The 21,271-nt window shown below is 47.2% G+C and overlaps 1 protein-coding gene across 1 annotated transcript; it reads left to right on the forward strand.

The window, feature by feature from the left end:
* Positions 1–700: 700 nt before the first annotated feature.
* RAE1 (ribonucleic acid export 1) lies at positions 701–20,775 on the forward strand. Its single transcript, XM_040638498.1, has 12 exons — positions 701–894; positions 3,331–3,427; positions 3,979–4,083; positions 6,304–6,396; positions 10,874–10,960; positions 11,895–11,981; positions 12,098–12,169; positions 13,555–13,662; positions 16,223–16,329; positions 16,412–16,487; positions 17,059–17,253; positions 20,317–20,775. The coding sequence occupies exons 2-12, from the start codon at positions 3,338–3,340 to the stop codon at positions 20,401–20,403; spliced, it is 1,107 nt and encodes a 368-aa protein (XP_040494432.1). The 5' UTR covers positions 701–894; positions 3,331–3,337; the 3' UTR covers positions 20,404–20,775.
* The last annotated feature ends 496 nt before the right edge of the window (positions 20,776–21,271 follow it).

Consider the following 21,271-nt stretch of genomic DNA (forward strand, 5'->3'; position numbering starts at 1 on the left):
GTCTGAAAGCTCCCTGCAGATATCAGGACTACTCGTTTGCAAACCACACTGACTAGCAAAGGAGAAGATTCAGCCTCTGTCCCACAACCTCAGCAGATCCCTGCCTCTTTTTTTTCCCTCAGAAATTCAGCAACCTGCTGAAATATTTGGAGTTGGCATGTGTGTCTGTCTGTCGTAACAGCTCCTTCACATTCTTACGGAACCTTACACTTAGCAACAAGTCTTTCACGTATGTGACTTCACTTGCACCTAAGAGCTCCCCTCCAAGTCGGGCATCATTATGCCAACTTTACGGAGGGAAACCGAGGCCCAAAGGGCCCCAGATGCTGCTTAGGACGCCCCAGTCGGCAAACACGAGGTCAGGGCCCGGACCCAGTCTGGCCGACGTCACCGCCGACCGAAGCGGCGTTCCATCGGCTTCTCCGAGTATGGCTTTGGACTTGAGTTGGCGGGAATCAGAAATATGCTAGACTTCTAATTCTCAAGAGAAAATACTAGCGATCCGCCATCAGCGGGGCTGCGAATTTATCAAAACGGTCGCTTGGTAACATGCAGGCGGCCCCACCAACTTTCGACCAATCCGCAAATTGCTGGCACTGGGACTCCTTTTTGGCGTCAATGGTGCTTCTGCGCATGTGCCATCGCCTCGTGGGAGGGGAAGCTTTTTTCTTTCTTCCGTGCCTTCCGGGCGACACAGGAAGTGGCTCCGAGGCGCCTGCGCGGTGGCTCCGTGGTAATTGGGGCAGTTTCCTCCACCCGCGCGAGGTTATTTCGGCCTTGGGGTTTCTATGCGCGGCAGCTCGCCTTCGCCTCCTCCGCGCCCGAGAGGGTTCGCAGGCTCCCGAGTCCTTTCCGCTGCCTGCCACCGACTCCCCGCCGCGGCGTGACTCTCAGGTAGGCCCCGTGCGGCCTCCCTCGCTCCCCGCCGCCATGGCGCCTGCGACGCCGGCCCCCAGCTGGAGTGCGCCCAGCAGCCAGGCACCTGGGCGCCGGCCGGCCGGTTAGCGAGCTTCATTACTGGCCCCTGGGAGGGGCTCTGGGGTCACCTCGGGTCTAAACCCCTTTTCTTTCTCTTGGGGAAACTGAGGCACCGGGAAGGGTCACAGAGTTGATAGCAGCGTCTGTCGTCTCTGCCCTTCCCAGTTAACACGTCTGGCTTATCAGACACATGCTCCCACCTTCTCGGAGAAGCCTTCCGTGACCCTTCTACGGAAGGGCATCCGTCCCCTTCGGTCTCTCGTTCTCTCCCACATTTACCTTTCTTGGTTGCACTTACCTCTGAAACTAGTCTGTTCTTTGTTTCTGTCCTCCTCTTGCAAGTATTTACTGTAAACACAGAGACACGCTGCCCCCAGGCAAGTGTCTGTTAAATACAAGCTGACTTGGCCCAGGCACCCTGCCGAGGGCCGGGTGTCTCTTAGAGAGGCGTCCAGACCGCCCTCTGTTCTTGGAGCTGATGTTTTCCTGGGGAAGAGGTTGATTGCACACAATACCAGGTCGTGACAGGTGCTAAGAAGAAAACAGGGTGGTGTTATCTGAGGTTGGATATGTTAAATCAGGAAGGCAGGGGAGCCTCTCAGGAGGTGACCTTTTTGAAAAAGGTAGGTCTAACAGCTTTATTGAAGTACACCTTACCTGCTATCACCCATTTAAAGTGGACCTTTTGATGAGTTTGGGAAGTTCAATACAGTTTTGTAAACATCACCCCCAGTGCAGTTCGAGAACATTTCCATCACCACCCCACCGCCCCACCTTCTCAGGAGACAACTTTTGAATTGGGATCTGAAGATTCAGACTGAGACAAATTTGGGGGAGAGCGAATCATCCCAGGCTGAAGGAACAGAGATAGTAGGAATGCTGCAGGGCAGGGCTGAGCTTGCTGTGTTCACAGGCGGAAAGGATGCCCCCAGAACCGAAGAGGCTGGGATGTAGCAAGCGGCTCAGGTTCGGAGATTGGTTTGAGGTGTACACGTGTCCTCTGAACTTCTTGAAGGTTCCCTATGCCCTGTATAACGTGTGGTCCACATCAGCCAACTAATACTTGAATGACCCCTGCTAATTCCCTAAGTTCATCCCAAATGGCAGAAATGTTCTCTCCCAACTTGATAGCTGAAGAGAGGGAAGGAACAGAAGAATTTTCAGGCACCGGGCATGCGAGCTCACTTGGTTTTCATGATTCCGTGAACTGGATGTTAGTGACTTTCTTTTTGTGAATGAGGAAATCAAGGCTAAATAACCTGACCAAAGCCACATAGCTAGTTCCTAGACTCTGACTGCAGAAGCCTTGTTATTCCCGTGTTCACTCATGCAGTTAACTGGTGTTCCAAGTGCACCTCTAACATTTGAGGCACAGGGAGTTGGCACACACCGCTTCCTCTCACAAGGTTGCTTTCCGAGCTACTAACATGCTCAGAGCTGTTCCTTTGACCAGGGTATCTGCACTCATTTTCTTCATGAAGTTGGGAATCCCAAATGCCTTTCCAGAATCCCTAACAATTTTCCCATTCTGTGTTGTCCACAACATAATAGCAGACCTTTTGGTACTCAGTTACACCAAAGTGGATTACTTTTTAAAACTCCTTCTACAGAGAAATTGCTGAATCTTTGCCAGGACTGATTGCTTTTCTTAGTAACTCCATGTGGAGATATTTACCTAAACCAGAGAAATTAGTAAAAAGAAAGTAAATTATCACTGAGTGATGACCTGGAGCAGTGGGGCCTTCTCCTATTTTACTGCTGTATTCCTGGTTCTAAGCTCAGGGTCTGAAATTATGTAAGAGGAGTGAATTTATCTTCTAGCTGTTGATTGACAAGTACTTTGCTGTAGTGTATTTTACTAATGGTGACAAATGTAAGAAGGAAATAAGGAAACTGGATGTGGGGTGTATGGGAACTCTATCTTTACAATTTTTTATAAATAAAAACTATCCTAAAATAGTTCATATTTAAAAAGCACTTATCACATTTTTTAAAGATTTTATTTATTTGACAGAGTGAGCTCGCAAGAGAGAGTGTGAGCGCAGGTGTGCGCGCATAGGTAGGCAAAGCCACAGGCAGAGGGAGAGGGAAAACCAGGCTTCCCGCTGAGTAGAGAGCCTGATGTGGGACTTGATCCTGGGACCCTGGGATCATGACCTGAGCCGAAGGCAAACCCTTAACCGACTGAGCCACCCAGGTGCTCCTAGTATCACATATTTAGATCTCCTTGGAGGAGAGAAACCTGGCATCATAGAGTCTTTTTTCCCTTGTGTGACTTAATTAGCTTTATATTAGCTCTCAGTGATTACTGAAGAAAGGACCTGTCCTTTAACATTTTCCATTATTTTTTAGGATCAAAATGAGTCTGTTTGGAACAACCTCAGGTTTTGGAACTAGTGGGACCAGCATGTTTGGCAGCACAAGCACAGATAACCACAACCCTATGAAGGTACTACATGGAGCTTCACGGGACTTCGAGGAAGTTACAGGCCAGGGTTTCCCAGAGTGAGAGAAATCCAGATAGCTTGGGGCAAAAGCTCTGAAAATTGGTCTAGTCCACTTTCTCAAACTTGGAGCACAGAAACGGTCTCCCCTTCACTAGTGTCCTGTGCCCCCTGACTTTATTCATCACTTAAGTCACTGAGGTGCTTGTTAAAATTGTGTATTCCCAGGGCCCAGCCCACAACTATTGAATTAGAATTTCCACTGGGGTGGGGGCAGGCAGTGACTCTGATCAAGCACTTTGGGGCCAGAGTGAACCGGTGCACCATCACGTGGAAAACATCATCATGGGCATTTCATTGAGAGTGCTGCTTCAAGTCCCAGCAGTGCTAGCCCTTCCACTGGCTTATTACTCCTTTTTTGGATCAAAGTAAGAAAGGTCCAGTTCACTTAGTTCTTAGCACAAGAAAAGTCCACCATGAGTGTTCAATGAGGAAGAAAACAATTTTGAATGAAATTGATGATGCATACATTGTAACATTGATTTCCCCCCCCCAGGATATTGAAGTAACATCCTCTCCCGATGACAGCATTGGTTGTCTATCTTTCAGCCCACCAACCTTGCCTGGGAACTTTCTTATTGCAGGATCCTGGGCTAACGATGTAAGTGCTCCTTAACGTGCATGGTCTAGAAGTCTTATCTCTTTGTATGGGCAAGGTTAGCTTTCCATTTGGCTTCATTCTTTCCCAAGTGAAGAAGCAGAGCTAAAGCTTATTCATGGCTTTTTAAAAGAAATCAGCGAAAGGGTGTGACCCTTCTGAGTGGGCAGACATCACTTGTTACACTGATTTTTGTTAAGAAAGCATGATCATCTGCATCACTCAAAAATTCCTACTCTAGTTCAGTGACTTGACATGGATTCCCAGATCAGATGTAGTGTCATTGAGAATGACTGTTATCCGTGGTGGTATACATAAACTTCTGGGTATCCTGAAAATGTTCTTAAGGCAAATGTTAAACTTTGGATATAGCACAAATCCTGCATAGACATTACATTTAACCTATTGTGTACAAAAAGGAAGACAAGAAATCATAGTGTACAAAAGGAAAGATAAAAACTCCGGTAGAAAAATAAGTGAAGGATGTGAAGAGGCACTTAGCAGAAGGAGTGCGGATGGCCCATTAGTGTGAACTTGAACCATTCGGCCACACTCATGAGCAGATAAATTCAAACTCCTGTGATAGACTCTATCAAGTTAACAAAATGAAAAGTTTAAAAGAATAACAGTTGGTTCCAGCAAAGAAAAGCTGAGACCTTACATGTACCGCTGGTAGGTATGTAAATTGATATAGCTCTTCTGAAGGCTAATTGGCAATATTTATCAGAAATCCTTAAGTTTATACCCTGCATCTCAGTAATTCCCCTCTGGGGCTTGAGGAAGGTCTCCAGTAATGTACTTTAGGTGCATAACTGAATGAATCTCTAAAGAGCTAAAGCACTGTGATCCTACTGTGCTCTCCATCTTCTGATGCAGGATGTGAAGCCTAGAGATGTAGAATAACTGGCCCAGGTCCCGCATCTAAGGGAGCAGCAGCCAGGATGCTGACCCAGCAGTATGACCCCGGATCTGTGCTCCTAGCCACTGCCTGATATGGCCTCATTGTATTTTATTTCATTTAAAATATTTATTTGTCAGAGCACACACAAACAGGGGGAGCGGCAGGCAGGGGGAGAAGCAGGCTCACCGCTCTGCTGAGCAAGGAGCCTCATGTGGCACTTGATCCAAAGATCCTGGGATCATGACCTGAGCTGAAGGCAGATGCTTTGCCAACTGAGCCACCAGGGCGTCCCAACCTCATTTTAAAAAGTCTTCATGCTAGTGGAAGTTTTGAAAAGTGTAATATCAAATAATGTATTTTACGGTATGTTTGTGTGCTGGAAAACCATTTTAAAAGTTTGGAAAAGATTTTTCTGCAGCGGAGGGTGGCAGCGGGGGGTGAGGGGAGAACAGTAGGGGGAGGAAGGTAGTCATGGTTGAACAGGTTTGGTTTCTACATGTTTCTGGAAAGACTTCACATGATTCACTGCTGAAAATGTTAGAAGAATGTTCAATGGCAGTTAATGCAAGGGAGAAAAGTTTCAATTAAAAGAGTGAAGGTACTCTGTAATCTAGTGTTTTGAAGAAAATATATGCATAGAAACACTGAAAGCACAATGAGCTAATAACTATAGTCTGTGGTGGGATTAAGGTGCTTTTTTATTTTCTTGTCACATTTACAAAATCTCTTAAGTAAAGTGGATTACATTTATAATCAGGAAAAAAATATGTGAAAAACCATAGTATTCAGAGATGAAAGGTAAGTTTCCCCTTTGGTCTTGATTCTCTGAATGGTAATGATTGAAAAATACATCTCATAGATGTGATGAGAAATTTATTCGCAGTTTCAGGCGGAAGCAAAAGAATTTGTATATTCTGATGGCTTGAAAATAGGAATGGGAAAATAGCTACTTTAGTCGACTTTCCAATTGCTTTATTTTTTTTTTAAGTTTATTTATTTATTTTAGAGAGGGAGCGTGAACAGGAGGGGCATAGGGCGAGAGTCTTAAACAGACTGTGAGATGAGCACAGAGCCCAGCACTGGGCTCCATCCCACCACCCTGAGATCATGCCCTGAGCTGAAACTGCGAGTTGGACACTTGACCAACTGTGCCACCCGGGCAGCCCTCAATTGCTTTATTCTTAAAGTTAGATAATTAGGTTGATATGAGAAGTTCCTGTATATTTAAGTTGCACCCCAGTAGTGCACCCCAGTACTGGTGTTAAATGCATGTAGAATGTCACGAGTTGCTATGTTTGCATTAATTTGTCCTATTACTGTAGGTTCGCTGCTGGGAAGTTCAAGATAGTGGACAGACGATTCCAAAAGCCCAGCAGATGCACACGGGGCCTGTGTTAGATGTCTGCTGGAGCGATGTAAGTTTCTTTCCATTTTTCGTATTTTCTGCAACATAAAATGACGTGTTATCTGGAGTATTTATATATTTCTACTTTTACATAACCTGAATCACAAATAGCATGTATGGGGGCGCCTGGGTGGCACAGCGGTTGGGCGTCTGCCTTCGGCTCAGGGCGTGATCCCGGCGATCTGGGATCGAGCCCCACATCAGGCTCTTCCGCTGTGAGCCTGCTTCTTCCTCTCCCACTCCCCCTGCTTGTGTTCCCTCTCTCGCTGGCTGTCTCTGTCTCTGTCAAATAAATAAATAAAATCTTTAAAAAAAAAAAAAAAAACAAATAGCATGTATGTATACACGTTGTTGGAATTCTAAGTTTATAGTTTGTAGTAGTATAGTTTGTAGTTTATATTCAGTATAACAATTTATTGACATTCCTAATATAGTCAGTTAACGTTAGTTTTAGTTTATTGGAAAGTTTTTCTTGCATAAAAAGTTCATTATTTTATTGACACATTACCTTAAGCAAACAGTTGAATAATTTCTGGAAGCCCTTCCTACCTTTATGCCATGAATTTATGTCATTTTAAAATTAGAAGTTTAGTATTCCAGAAAGTAAATCCTAGAGAAAAAAAGAATCCTTTTCTGTTAATAGGCGTTTGAAGTCTTTTGGGTTTTTGGAATTCTCTTTTTCCTCCCAAATCCTGAACATCAATAGTATAAGCAAATATGTTCAAGTTTATTTGGCTCTGAGCTTTTGTTATTGATTGGGGAGAATTTAACGAAGGGGCCCTTCACAAAGGTGCAGCCGAAAGGAAGGTAAGTGGTGAGCCACAGCAAGAGCTATGGCTGTAAAGGGGACTATCCCCTAGGTAAAGGAGGAGCCAGTGCGTTGACAGCTCAGCCTTTCTCTCCCTTCTGCCACCGCTGCCCCGTGACTGCACCCAGCAGAGGCAAGAACACAAGGGCCTGAGTGACAGGGGCAGAGAAGATGTACCTCCCTTATGAGGAAGCTAAGCCTCCAGGCCCCTCCCAGGCCTTATATGTAATTTTTAGTCAGACTCATTAGATATGAATTGCAGACAATAAAATTGAACCTTTTTAGTGTATAGATCTGTCAGTTTTGAGAAATGCGTAGACTTGTCAGAATACAGAACATCTGCCCCAGATTCCCTCCTGCCCTTTAGATGCTCCTCAGTTCCTGGCCGCTGGAAACCACCAGCGTGTCTTCTGACCCTGTGGTTCTGCTTGTCCCAGAATGTCACGTGCGTAGTCCTGTATCGTGTCACCTTGGAGTCAGGCCGCTTTCACTCAGTAGAATGCACCTGAGACCATGCCGGTCGTTATGTCAGTAGTTTGTCCTGCTGAGCAGTGTCCCATTGTGTGGATGTGTCGCTGTTTGTTCACCCAGCCACCAGAAAGACATTTGGATTGGTTCCCATTTTGGTCATTATAGATAATGCCGCCGTAAACAATTGTGCACTGGATTTTCTGTGAACAAAAGTTTGCGTTTCTCTTGGGTGATTATCTACTAGTGGGAGCGCTGTGTCGTATGTTACGTGTATGTTTAACTTTGAGAAATTGCCAAACTATTTGTATTTTATGTTGTCATTTTCAGATGACACCACACATTTATGTGATCTTACTTAATTTATAACTAACAAGTGATTCTATTTATAAATTTTTCGAGAGGGTTTAGGAGCCAGAATTGCTCCAGTTTTCATCATGAGCTGTGATAGGCTTCTCTGAGCATTTCTGTCATCTGAAAAATGTTTTCTTGACCTATCTGGGTTGTTATGAGATTAATAATAGATCTGTGATAACAGTTTGAAAAGTGATGCATTTATTACATATACAACTTATTTTTAGTTTACACGTGGAAAAGTAGCAACTTGAGTAAGTTGAAGATTTTTCTGATTTATTTTGCCTGTCTTTTTTTACGATTGGGTAATGGGTCAGAATGTAAAGTTTCTTACAAAGTAGGGTAAGAAGTAGAATTAACGGATACAGAATTCCATTGCCCACATGTTACTGAGTGGCTGTTGGCATTTCTAAAAATAAAGACAGCCTATTTCCTTCTTCCAAGTTGTGCGTCTTCTAATGGAGGAATCAAACACGGTAATGACGGGTTCTCCTATAGTGAGCCGAGCTCTGAGAGGGGCGGGATGTCCTGGTGCTGGCTTGTGGGGAACACAGAAAGCAGCTATAAATTTTGGGAGGCATGCCGTGAAGGCCTCACTGAGGGGACAAGTTGAACTGAATCTTAAGAGAGGAATGAACGGTGTGCCTGTGGCTTTTTGAGAGCATTGTGTCGTCCAGCTCAGGCCGAAGTTAAGATGCGGGCTCTTACTCTTCAGGATTTTGACTTCGGCAGGTTACTTAATCTCTCTGTTTCTTCATTTGTAAGATGAAGGTAATAATTATTACAACAGATGATATTTAATTATGCAGATAATTATCAGGCTCCTCTAGTATGCTAAAGGCCTGCGGATAGGGTGGAAAGCGAAGGAGGCAAGGTGGGCAAATGCCATATTCATGGAACTCCTGGTCTGTCAGGACAGACAGACAGAATTGCAGGTAGTAGAACGTTGTGGCAGCTAGACTGCATCTGCATAAAGTGGCTAGCACGGGGTTAGTTGACAGACTTGTCTGAGGGGACATACTGAATGGCTGAGTCTAGGCCCAGACCCAGACCTTATTGGCTCCAGAGCCCATGTGCTTGACAGCCTTCCTCAGAGGCTTACAGGGAGGGAAATGGGCTAGTGTGGGAGGGGGGAGAGCATTCGCGAGAGGAAGCCACACACGTAGCAGCCGCACAGATGCACGAAAGAGCCGGAGTTAGGGTTACCTGTGAGGCATGAAACCCAAACTCGGTGAAGGTGATTCTTCGGCACTGTAAGGACATGGGTCACTGTGCGGCCGTCGCAGTGTGGAGAGCAGCTGGCTGGAGAGCACGTGGAAATACTGTTTCTCTGCCCTGGCCTTCCGCTAGATTGGCCTCCATGTCTGTGTGCTGCTGGGGTCTGGCACGCTGCTGCTCCGTAGTGCTGGCTACAGCTGGTAGGAGAGGCCAGTGTATTGCTCAGGGTAGCCCACTACATCCATGGCTATCTTTCTCTAAGGACTTATGGAGTTACCCTTATAACTTCACTGATCGAGAAGCAGGTTTTATCTTTTCTTTTAGTTGGAGAACAGGTGACTTTATATCAGAAGAAATTTTTGCTAAGGAATGGCAGTAAATCTTGGAGCCTTGGAATCAGAAATGAGATAATTTAGCACACTGGTCATCTGACTATGGCCCATGGGCCAGATACAGCCCACTGCCTATTTTTGTAAATAAAGTTTTATTGGCACACAGCCACACTCATTCATTTACGTAGCATGTATGGTTGCTTTCAAGCTACTATAACAGTTAAGGAGTTGCAACAGAGACCTATAAAGACTAAAATATTCCCTAAGTAAATGGCCCTTTAAGAAGAAATTTGCTAGCCACTGGTCTAGACTTTCCATTTAGTTTTTTCTCTAAAAATTACCTTGTGCTTCTTCATGTATGACCTAATTTTTGAGTTCTATATTTGAGTATCTTTAAAACCACTACACAATGATTACTAATTTGTTAAGCTGTTCTGTAGTTTTCATAGGACCAATGATTATTGAAAATTAGTGTAGTTTCATGGTGTGCACTTTAGAATGCTGTTAGATACAGAGCCGAACAAACATATGATAATAGATGCATATGTGTGTATACAGAGGGTGAATGATGCACTAAATGTGGCAAAATGTTTACCATTGGTGATTCTAGGTGAAGGGTTTATGGGTGTTCATTGTTTTATTCTTGTAACTTTTGTGAAGGCTTGAAATTGATCAAAAAAGGCTTGAAGCTGGGGTGCCTGGGTGGCTGTTTGTTAAGTGTCTGCCTTTGGCTCGGGTCATGGTCCCAGGGTCCTGGGATCGAGCCCTATGTCAGGCTCTCTTCTCAGCGGAGAGCCTGCTTCTCCCTCTCCCTCTGCCTACTGCCCTGCCTGCTTGTGTGCTCATACACGCTCTTCCCACCCCCACCCCACCCCCCGCTGGTGAAATAAATAAACAAAAATCTTAAAAAAAAAAGAAATTAACTAGAATAAGAAAAAAATGTGTAAGTGACCCCCGGTACTACGTATAGATGCAGGATTTGCAAAAACTACTCTTGGAAGGTAGTCAGTGGCCCGTGAGGAAGGAGCAGGTCAGGGGTGGGAGACTTCATTTTCCCTGTATAACTTCAGATTTGTTTGAATTTTTTTATCCTGTTTATTTGGTATGTCTTAGAAAAATAAATTAGTAATAAAGAAATAGGGGTGAAAGTGTGTTTCGTATATGACAGTGGAGTTTATAATACACTGGTCCCCAAAGAATTAGAAAAATAAAAATTGCAAAACAAAACCTTCAGTATGATCAACCTAACATACAGATAGAAATTTTATTTATTTTTTTAGAATGACAGATTCTTGATTTTCTTTTAGGATGGGAGCAAAGTATTTACAGCATCATGTGATAAAACTGCCAAAATGTGGGACCTCAACAGTAATCAAGCAATACAGATAGCACAGGTAATAAACACTGTGTACAGAAAGGCTGGTGCCTGGGCTTGTGATGACTTTTAAATTCTAATTCTCTAGTATAGAAAAAGTGTAGTTGACTTTACCAGGTCATTTAGACTTAATTCCAGAAAGCTCTTTAGCATCAGAGTAACACCAGGGTGATAACCATTCTTATTCCTACTGGCGTTTCACAGATGGTCTGTCTTGGATCTTCCATATGTGTGTAAGTGAGGATGGGGTCCTAAGGAGTTAGTGACATTAAAGCCTATCAAAGACAGATGTTCCAAGTGGGCCTCAACATTCATGTGTTTGACATTCTGACAGCCATGTGGGGCTTGCCTTTTACCAACTGCATTGGACACTGGTTCATTCGACGAGTATTTAGTGAATGCCCTCTCTGTGCCAGGCACTGCCGGTAGGGGTAGAGACCCAGCAGTGAGTAAGCCCCTGGAGCTTTTAGTCTACCAGGAACAGCAGGCATGAAGGGCAGAAGTAATGAAGCTCGGGGAAGCGAGAACCAGAGGGTCTGACCTGGTCAGGAAGGGGGGGCCTCTTGACACGAAACCATTTTTGGAAAGGCATTACCTTCACCGAGCTCACAGTATGTGTGCCAGAAGCATCTCTTTGATCTCTTCATTCACGTCACCGTCAATAAATGAAATTGGTAGAGTTCCCTCCTAGTTATTTCTGAGTATCTCCCTGGGGAGGGGCTTACTTTGACTCTCATTATGGGTAAGATAAAATTAATGTTTGTCAGGATGGAAAGTAGATACATGTTCTTAGGTTAAGTTGAATGTCACGGTCATTGGTAAGGGATATCCTCGGTGTTCGTTTGGTGTGACCTCAGTATTTAAGTTTGCACCTTCTCTTTGAGCTTCCAGAACTGAAGCTGCGTAGCACGTAGTTACATTTATCTTGATTTGTTTTGGTTTTGTTTTGCAAGCACGATGCTCCTGTGAAAACCATACATTGGATCAAAGCACCAAACTACAGTTGTGTGATGACTGGGAGTTGGGATAAGACTCTGAAGGTATGATAGACCAGTGAGGGGACAGCGTGGCCTGACTAGGAGGGACGTTAATTCTACACTGTTTGAACTATAGCTCTGAATGGTCACTTACTGGCTTTTTTTTTTTTTTCTTTTAGTTTTGGGATACACGATCATCAAATCCTATGATGGTTTTGCAGCTCCCGGAAAGATGTTACTGTGCTGATGTGGTAAGGAATTTCTAACAATATATATCATTTTAAGAGAAATACAAATTTCTTACTTTATGACGTCTTGCAATTAGAGGGTAATCTAAAAATTCCTCTAACTTGAAAAATCAGTACACAGAAGGTATAGTTCAGATTGCCTCAGTCATATTAAATCAGGAGATTTTTGTGCTGCGTTTGTCTCCAAATACTAAATACTGGTTGTCAAGTTTTTTTGTCATTTGTTATTTGAACATGTGCAGGGAGCCGTGTGCCCTCAATATATAACATTTATTGGCGGCTGTAGGAAAGTGGGCAATAACTGTGTGGTGTGGCGTTGGATCTTTGGGGACTGTCTGAGTGGAAGAGAAACTGAAGAACTTTCTCTGTCCATTTGGTTATAAGCCTTAAAGTTTTGTGCTAACGGCCAGTAATTCCACTTCTAGGAATTTATCATAAGAAAAATAAAGACGCAGATGTTCTGTATAGTGTAATGAAAGCTTGGATGTGGCCTGATGAGCCAACAAGACCAGTGAGGTGAAATGAACTCGTTTGAGGGAATATTGGACAGCAGCTGCTAGTATTCTCGGAATACGCGCCTTGAGTGAAGGATATGAATTATATAGGAACACACTACATGTGCATGCATGGTGCCAGAGAAGCCCCAGGGGAAACGGCATGACATTAACGTCAGCATTTGGAAGGGTGGTGTAGGTGATTTTTATTTCTTCTCTATTCCTCAGTATTTTTTAAAAATAATCCTATATTTTATAGTTTTAAAAAATGAGTCTTTTAAAAACGGATGTTCTACTTTCAAATAATTATTTCCCTAGATTTTCACGAAAAATGTTGTGATATAGGATTTTTAAACTTTAAAAGATTCAGACTTATTTTTGTGAGTCTAAAAACATGGATCTAATATTTTGGTATTAAAAAAATACATTCCAAATTTTTTTTTTTTTTTTAAGATTTTGTTTATTTATTTGATAGAGAGATAGCTAGCGAGAGAGGGAACACAAGCAGGGGGAGCGGGAGAGGAAGAAGCAGGCTCCCAGCGGAGGAGCCCGGTGTGGGACTCGATCCCGGAAGGCCGGGATCACGCCCTGAGCCGAAGGCAGACGCTTAACGACTGCGCCACCCAGGTGCCCCACATTCCTTCATTTTTTTTTTTTTTAAGATTTTATTTATTTATTTGACAGAGATAGAGACAGCCAGCGAGAGAGGGAACACAAGCAGGGGGAGTGGGAGAGGAAGAAGCAGGCTCATAGCGGAGGAGCCTGATGTGGGGCCCGATCCCATAACGCCAGGATCACGTCCTGAGCCGAAGGCAGACGCTTAACCGCTGTGCCACCCAGGCGCCCCCACATTCCTTCGTTTTAAGCATGTCTCTGCTTCCCTCCATTCCCTAGATCTACCCTATGGCCGTGGTGGCAACTGCAGAGAGAGGACTGATTGTCTACCAGTTAGAGAATCAACCTTCTGAATTCAGGAGGATAGAATCTCCACTGAAACATCAGGTGAGTCGCATGTCCGATCAGGAAGCATGTACTTTGTACGTGTCACGTGTGGAATACCGTTGTACTTTCAGACGCCTTGAAGTAGTTTCTAAGGGGTGAGTTTAAGGACACAAGCACATGTATTTTGTGAGTAGATGCTGTCCATCCCTGGAGGAGCCTGACTCCTCTCTCGTCTCCGGACGTGCCCCTGGGGGCTACTCGCTGCTGCGTACAGTCGTGAGCCTCGTGGATGGGCTCTGTCGGGTCCTAGCGTCCAGCCTCAGCTCTGCCCGCACAACACCAGGCTTTTTCCTGCAGTCTCCCCACCTGCCACAGACTCCTCGGTTTTCTTCACTCTCTTCTGACTCCTAGGCTCTCCCTCCGCTAGCCATTGTCTCAGCCGATCAGCTCAGCTCCTGCTCGGAGAACATAGTGGCGGGGAACTTCTTGTCGTCTTCTGGGGAATCTAGAAGTCTGCCTGTACCTGCATCTTCCCTTGCCTTTCTCCTGCCAGTTAGGTGAGGTCTGTGCTCTGTGAAGGCCGTTTTGTGGTGGGGCGCCATGGTTTACCCCCCTCCTCTGGGGGTGTCTGGACACTCGTGCCACCTCTCCCCCCGCCCCCCCGCCATTGGCACCACTAGCACGGACACGTGCTCCAGTCTCATTCATCCTAGAAAACAGACTCTCTTGCCCCACATCCTGCCGTACCACCTGGACTCCTTTTCCTTTGCAGCTAAGCATCTCACATGAGCTTTCTTGGTTTCCTTACCTCCCACTCATTTCTCACCCGACTTCGCTGAGACTTCTGCTGAAACTGTTTTTGCTTGGCCACCAATGGCTTCCTCATCCATAATTCCAGTGAACGCTGACCAGCCCTCAGCTCAGCAGAGCAGCATTCACCACTGTTCTTACATGTTCTGAAACACCCTGTCCCTGGCCTCTGTAATGCCCACCTCTTACCCCCTGCCTCTCCGGTGGCTAGTTCGTTTTCCCTGCTGGTTCTTGCTGCATGTTGGGGTTCCCCAGGCCTCTGCCCTTGCCCGCCGCCTTCTCTACTGAAGCAGAACCTCATCTCTTGACCTTGCTGTCACTTAGTATACCTTGTGGGCCGGGGACTCCGATCCCCAACAGACCTCCCCTCTGGGATCCCTGCATGGACACCTACAGTCTGACAGCCGCCTTGCGTGTCTTCCCAGCGTCTCAGCCCAGCAGTATCTCACACTAAACCCGGGACTGCTTTCTACAGACCTTTAGATGTTACCTCTCTTCAGGCTTCTCCCTGGCTGTTTTCCCCCAAACTGTGTGTGTATGTATATGTTTTATAGATCTCCGCATAACATGTGTCACGTATTCTGTCTCATGTTGCCCACTGCAATATAGACTTGCGGGAGCAGAGATTTCTCTTTGTTGCCACCTTGTCCCCAGCTGCTAGAGGCAGGTCTGATGCGTAGAAGGGTTCTGCAGCTGTTCGCTGAGTGAACAGCCTTAACCTGCTCCTGCCCTCCCACCCTCGGCCACCCCCACCACCACCCCCCCGCCGTGCACTCTGCGGCTCGTGAGGTGGGAGCTCCACCTGCTCTGTCTGCTGGAAATCCGGGTGTCCTCCTTGCTCTGCTCCTCCTCCTTCTGTCTCGCTGACCCCCAGCTTCCCTCCTGCCCTACAGGTGGTCTGGAATCTGTTCATTTTGTTCCTTCCCTCCTTCTGCATCTAATCTGAGTCTCCTTGCGTGAGTGTAAGAGCTTAGATCTCGGCCCACCTTTGATCCATTCTCCATGCGTGGGTCAGGGGGCTCTCTCATAGTGGCACATCTGACTGCCACATCTCTGCTTAAAAACCCAGCACTGACTCCTCACTTCCCTTTGGATAGATCCCAGATTCCTCGATAAAACCTAGTCTGACTGGCTTCACTTCTTGCTGCCTGTGCCAGACACCCTGACCTCTCGTTTGCTGAGCCATGCCCTCAGCATTAGCACAGGGTCACTGTGTGGTTGTGTTCTTGTAAATGGGGCCCCTCAAAGGTGTGCAGTTGCTGGTCTCTGTGTTGTGTATTAGAGCCTGTGCTGAGCATGGGACTTCTAGGCTTTTGCCTCTTTTCATTAATTCTCTTTCCACTCACAAAAGTAATGGGCTTGTTGTTCAAAAAAAGGCAAATGGTATAGAAACAGAGCTAGCATATTTTTGCCATTTACTTAGGACATACGTGCTCTAGCAAGGGTCACAGTAACAGAAAGTGCTCTTTACCTTCATCTTCTATGGCTTCATCCCCAGGCTCTGGTCCTGCCCCCATGCCTCCTGAGCTCACGCAAGATAAGACCTCAGTTTGGGTAGGGTGTGGGTGGGCCTCTGGAGTAGGCCAGGTTGTCATGACCAGAAGGAGGGAGTGAGGACCCAGGCCCTGGTCTCTGCTCCTCTGCCCCTGGTGGCTGGGTCATGGGCTCTTTTGTGGGATCTTCTGTAGAGTCCAGGAGACCCTCCTTTGGGTCACCCCAAAATGAGGTAAACATTATGTACCTTCACTTTGTTATGAAATCTTGTATTTTACATTGTGATAACATACAGTTTTTTCCTTTCCAACCGTAGCATCGATGTGTGGCTATTTTTAAAGACAAACAGAACAAGCCGACTGGCTTTGCCCTGGGAAGCATTGAGGGCAGGGTTGCTATTCACTACATCAACCCCCCAAATCCGTAAGTGGGCTTGATTTTGCTTGCAAATTTTCACTTGAGACTTTTTCAGAAAGGAAAACTTAGTTGAGCCTTTGCTTTTCAGTGCCAAAGATAATTTTACCTTCAAATGTCACCGCTCGAATGGAACCAATACCTCAGCTCCTCAGGACATCTATGCGGTACGTTTTTAGAAACTTTGACCTTGAGAACACATCTAGAAACTAGACTTGGAGGTGGGTGGCTGAGTCATTGCGGGGCCAGGAAAGCTCATTCTGTCTGTGCACGTTCACAGACAGAGATCGATGGCTTACGCTGTGGGCCCTGGTTTTCTGTCCACATTGACCATCTTTGCTCTCTATCTGCTGCCGAGTGCGAGTGGACGGCTCTCTCAGGAGGGCCTTCCCCTCCTTCTGAGTGCTGCCCAACTGTTCATACGTAGTAAAACGAGAAGTTGCTGATTGCTGCAAAAGAAAAGGCACTTCCCTGAGGTCCGCTTTTTGGCGTCCCTGGCTACATACTTGTTAACTTTGGCTAACTTGTGTTCGTAACAAGAGACATGATTCGGTTGTGGGCTGGTCGTTGATTCCAGAAGTGCGATTGGTTTCTCCTTCGATCTGCGGGCCGCCGGCAGTCAGGAAGCGGCAGTCCACACATTTTGTTTCCCGAGTGAAGCAGGAGGCATGTATTGGTACAAACCTGATTTCCCCTCCCTCCTCCACTGCTTCTCATCGTGCGTGTTAATCCTTGTAGGTAAATGGGATCGCGTTCCATCCTGTCCATGGCACCCTTGCAACTGTGGGTTCTGATGGTAGATTCAGCTTTTGGGACAAAGATGCCAGAACGAAACTAAAAACTTCAGAACAGTTAGATCAACCGATATCGGCTTGCTGCTTCAATCACAATGGAAATATATTTGCCTACGCTTCCAGCTACGACTGGTCAAAGGTGAGCATTCCCAGGCCTGCTGGGCACTCTAAGGCAGCAGCGCCAGGGTCTGGAGTCGGAAGGCCTGGGCTTGAGTTGTGACTCTTCTCTGGACTTGCTGGTGACCTTCACAGGTCACCATCCCGTCACTGCAAAGGGAAATAGCCGGCCTTCCTCACGAGATGTGGGGACTCCGCGAAATCATACCTGTAGAGCCTTTCCCTGGGAGCCTGCCCCTGGGAAGGGTCTGGTCATTGTCTGGCCAGAAGCAGAGGTGAGCTGGAGGCCGTTACTCCAGGAGGCTCTAGGTCATTCGGTGAGGCCTGAGGCGGTTGCCAGAGAGTGAGAGGGCACGGCGAGGGCGGCCGGAGGGGCGGCAGGGCCAGGTCATGGGGCTTTCGCTGGAGGCATTGCTGCTTTGTTTCTTATCTGGGGAGGTGAGTTAGGGACCGACAGGGTCGTGGCTGCGTTTTTGAGGCATCCCAGCGTGGTGGTAAGGGAGCAGACTCGGGGATTGGGGCTGCAGGCTGCTGGCTAACGGCTGATGTTTCTCGGCCAGCCCACGTGTTTGCTTCTCAGATGCTGGTTCTCCTGGATTGTTTGTTCATTTTTCTTATGCTATCCCCCAGCCCCCCTCTCCACAGCAGCCTTCCAGACTTTGCCTGCCCTTGCTGCCCAGGTTCCTGACTCGTGAGGTCGCCCGCTTCACCCGAAAGGGCTTTGTCCGTCGTCCCCCGCCCACCGCAGTGTCTTTCCCTTTCACCTGCACGCGTGCCTGCCTCCCATCCCAGACGTGCCCGAGACTCCCTCACACCCCTCTGTTCTCTTCTCCTTCTGTGAGCACCTTCTCTCCCTGCCCACCAGCTCCTGGTCCTCCGTCTGTAAGCACACATTCAAGCCTTCGGCCATGCCAAAGCTAGCTGAGAAGCCTTGTTTTCCTCGACTGATCAGCGTGTCGGTGGGGGTTAAAACCTGCTGGCTTCCGTTCCTTTGGCTGCCTCCTGGGTGCCGCCCTTCCCCGTCAGCTCCAGCCTGACTGGTTCTCCCAATGCAAACCAGTGACCCTTCAGTCTCTGACTTGGTTCCTGAGCTCGCTCTCCACTTCTCTTCCAGTGTCCCTGTCCCGACAGCATGAGTGCATGGCGTGCCTTCACTTCAGGAGATGAAACTCCTGTAATTCCCGCACACGTGTCCTTTATTGTCCAGGCTAGCGGCCTCTCCTGGGTTCCTCCTTTGAGTCAGTCACTGTTCACTTGGGGTCTCGGTGTCACCTTTGATCCCCTCTCGGAAGAGCTGGGCAGTCCCCATCTCTGGTGGCTTTACCTGCGGTACCCCTGCCCGCCTGGCCTCCGCATCCGAGCCCTCTCTCCCCAGGAGTGTGCCGATGCGAGCCGGGCAGCTGTGCTGTGTTTCTCTCGAAGCTGCTTTGCTGAGGTACCGTGGAGGCGCAGTAGTGCACGGTGGTCGGTTTCAACATCTGTGTGTACCTGGGAAACCATGACCACGGTGCAGATAACCTTGTTGTTTTAAGATAACAGTTTTATCTCCCCCAGAAGTTTCCGTGTGTATTGCCTTCATCCTTCCCACACACACAACCCTCGGTCTGCTTTCTGTCATTATAGATGAGCTTGCGTTTTCTAGAGTTTTATGTCAGAGGAGTCCTGTACTACATACTCTTTCTGGCCTGGCTGCTTTCTCCCGGTGTAAGGATCGTGGCATTCACCCCCGACGCTGAGTGGCTCCCTCGCCTGTCCCGTTCTGCTGCCGGGCGGGCTGTGGTACAGGGTGCCATGGGTTTATCTGTCCACCTATGGTGGCCACACACGCGGTTCTTACAAAGGGTGCCTTTTCTGGTTCTGCCGGGCTGGGGCTGGAGCCAGGCTGGGGCCTGGGGCCTTGGTGTCTCCACGGGCTCTTCGAAGGGCCTCCCTGGTCCGCGTGCTCAGCCCGTGTCACGCTCAGGACGCTGCGTGTTGCAGGCGTTGAAAAATTGGAAGTCTGTTGAAAGAAGTGAGAAAGCTCATTGCTGTGAATGCTGTTCAAGGTGAACCATCTGAACAGTTAATGTCAACTTACAGTAGGAGTTACTGAAATTATAATCTTTTTAATTTAAAAAGAGTTGCTTTGGGAATTTCACATTGTTCTTAGTTTAAGGACAGTTCTCTCCAGGATGAAATTGTAATCACATAGGATCAACGTCATGAGCTTGCTGCCCGAACGTAACCGTCCAGAAGGGACACTTTGTATATTATGATGAGAACTTACGGTCACCATTGAGCTAAACGTCCAGAACCGTCTGGGCATATCTGTTAAGGGATGAGAATAAAACACCTTGTTGCATTAGAGGAGGCAGAGTGCAGCCAGAGGCCCTTCCCATCTCCCTCTTCCAGGTCTTGGGATCACCTGAGGTGCCCACTTCTCTGCCTTGCCCACAACCCTCCTCCACTGTCCTGTCACTGTGAACGCCACTTACAACTTCTGTGGCTCCTGTTCCTTTTCCCTGGGGGATAATGTTCAAAGGCCTCAGTCTGTCCTTCACAGTCCTTCATAGTCTAGCCTCATCCTGATTTCCAGGCTCCCCCAGAGTTGCACAGCTCCCCTTCTGCCTCCCCACGGGCACACACACTGACCACCACATGTACTTGCACTTCTCTCTGGGTCTGTGTGGATGGCTAATCCCCCCCGGAAGTCATAGAGCAGATGTCTCCTCTTCTGTGAAACCTCAGGTCTGAGCCAGTCCTCCACCGCCCTCCCTGGAGGCCTTGCTCCTGCGGGCAGGCGCCTTGGTATTGAAATGGTGGTGGGTTGAAGAGTCTTAGCAGTGAAAATATGTAAAAGATCATCCCTCTAAGTGGGACACCGAGGACAAGATTTCCACCAAGTCCTTAACCTTTCCTCTGAAACCAGAGTTTAAACTTGTTTAACATTTGACTTTTCTTTCCCTCCATAAACCTGTTTCATTCTCCTAGATACCTATGTTTCGTGCACGTAGCACAGGACTTGGCATATACAAAGTGCTCACAAAATGCTAATTTTTGCTTTTTAATGGTAAGATTGTTGTGTGTGTTTTTTCTTCCTCTCTAGGGACATGAATTTTATAATCCCCAAAAGAAAAATTACATTTTCCTGCGTAATGCAGCCGAAGAGCTAAAACCCAGGAATAAGAAGTAGTGGCCAGAGACTTCTGGGTTGTCCAGAGTTGTTTCCTCTCCACTCTGCCTCGTCTTTGTACGGATTTGGGTCCCAGTGTTTGGTAGGTTGTCAGCCCTGGATGTGGATTTCAAGCCCCGGAGGAAACAATGTCCTTGATCAGCAGTCAGGAGCCCCGCTGGCCCCAGTGACTGTCCGTCTCTCCATTCCACTGCCTGTTACAGATTTCTTCTGTGACTCCACGGGGATTGAAATAATTCTAGAAGTTAGATTCCTATGGGCGACTGCCAGGTATCTTGCAGTGCTTCATTCAGCCGTGTGTGTATTCGAGAACATTGGGAAACATTCTATGAACGCTGTACTGTATTTTGTAATAAAATATTTTGAAGATTCCCTACTAAGCTCCCTTCATGTGTCTCTCCCCATGCCTGCCCCGTGAGCTCTGAAGTGGCCATCTTGTCCCGCAGCATCCTGGGTTTGATTCGTGATTGGAGCTGCCCTTGGGGACGCACATCCGTCTTGCCCCTTAGGAGAGAGGGAGTCCTGAGCTGTGACTCTGCCGTGTGGCGAGTCTAGTGGCAGCATTGAGCACAAGCGGGCAGAGGCTGAATGTGTGTTTCCTTGCTTCTCCGTTCCATCTTTAACCTCCCCAGTGGTGTTCGGCTCTGCTGGGCAGGGGTCCCGGTGGCCGGAACGGGGCCTGTCCGTGTGCTGAGGGGCAGGCCTTTGCGGGCAAGTCCAAGTGGGTGATGTTTGTGTGGCCTTCAAGTTAGGACCCGAGCCCCCCACATCACAGGTGCTCTTCAGTCGTGCCCCAGTACTGGTAGGTTTTTGGGGTTTTTTGTTTTTTATTTCTTGTCATTTAAAATTCTTGGTTGGTAAGTATCTG

Source organism: Ursus maritimus, unplaced genomic scaffold (genome assembly GCF_017311325.1).
Source record: "Ursus maritimus isolate PB19 unplaced genomic scaffold, ASM1731132v1 scaffold_22, whole genome shotgun sequence".
Lineage (NCBI taxonomy): Eukaryota > Metazoa > Chordata > Mammalia > Carnivora > Ursidae > Ursus > Ursus maritimus.

Excerpts from the sequence above, each read along its gene's own strand:
- RAE1 (XM_040638498.1), top strand. The coding sequence starts at position 3,338 with ATGAGTCTGTTTGGAACAACCTCAGGTTTTGGAACTAGTGGGACCAGC. Across the intron at positions 3,428-3,978 it reads ATAACCACAACCCTATGAAG|GATATTGAAGTAACATCCTC; the intron begins GTACTACATGGA and ends TCCCCCCCCCAG. Across the intron at positions 16,488-17,058 it reads CTCCTCAGGACATCTATGCG|GTAAATGGGATCGCGTTCCA; the intron begins GTACGTTTTTAG and ends TAATCCTTGTAG.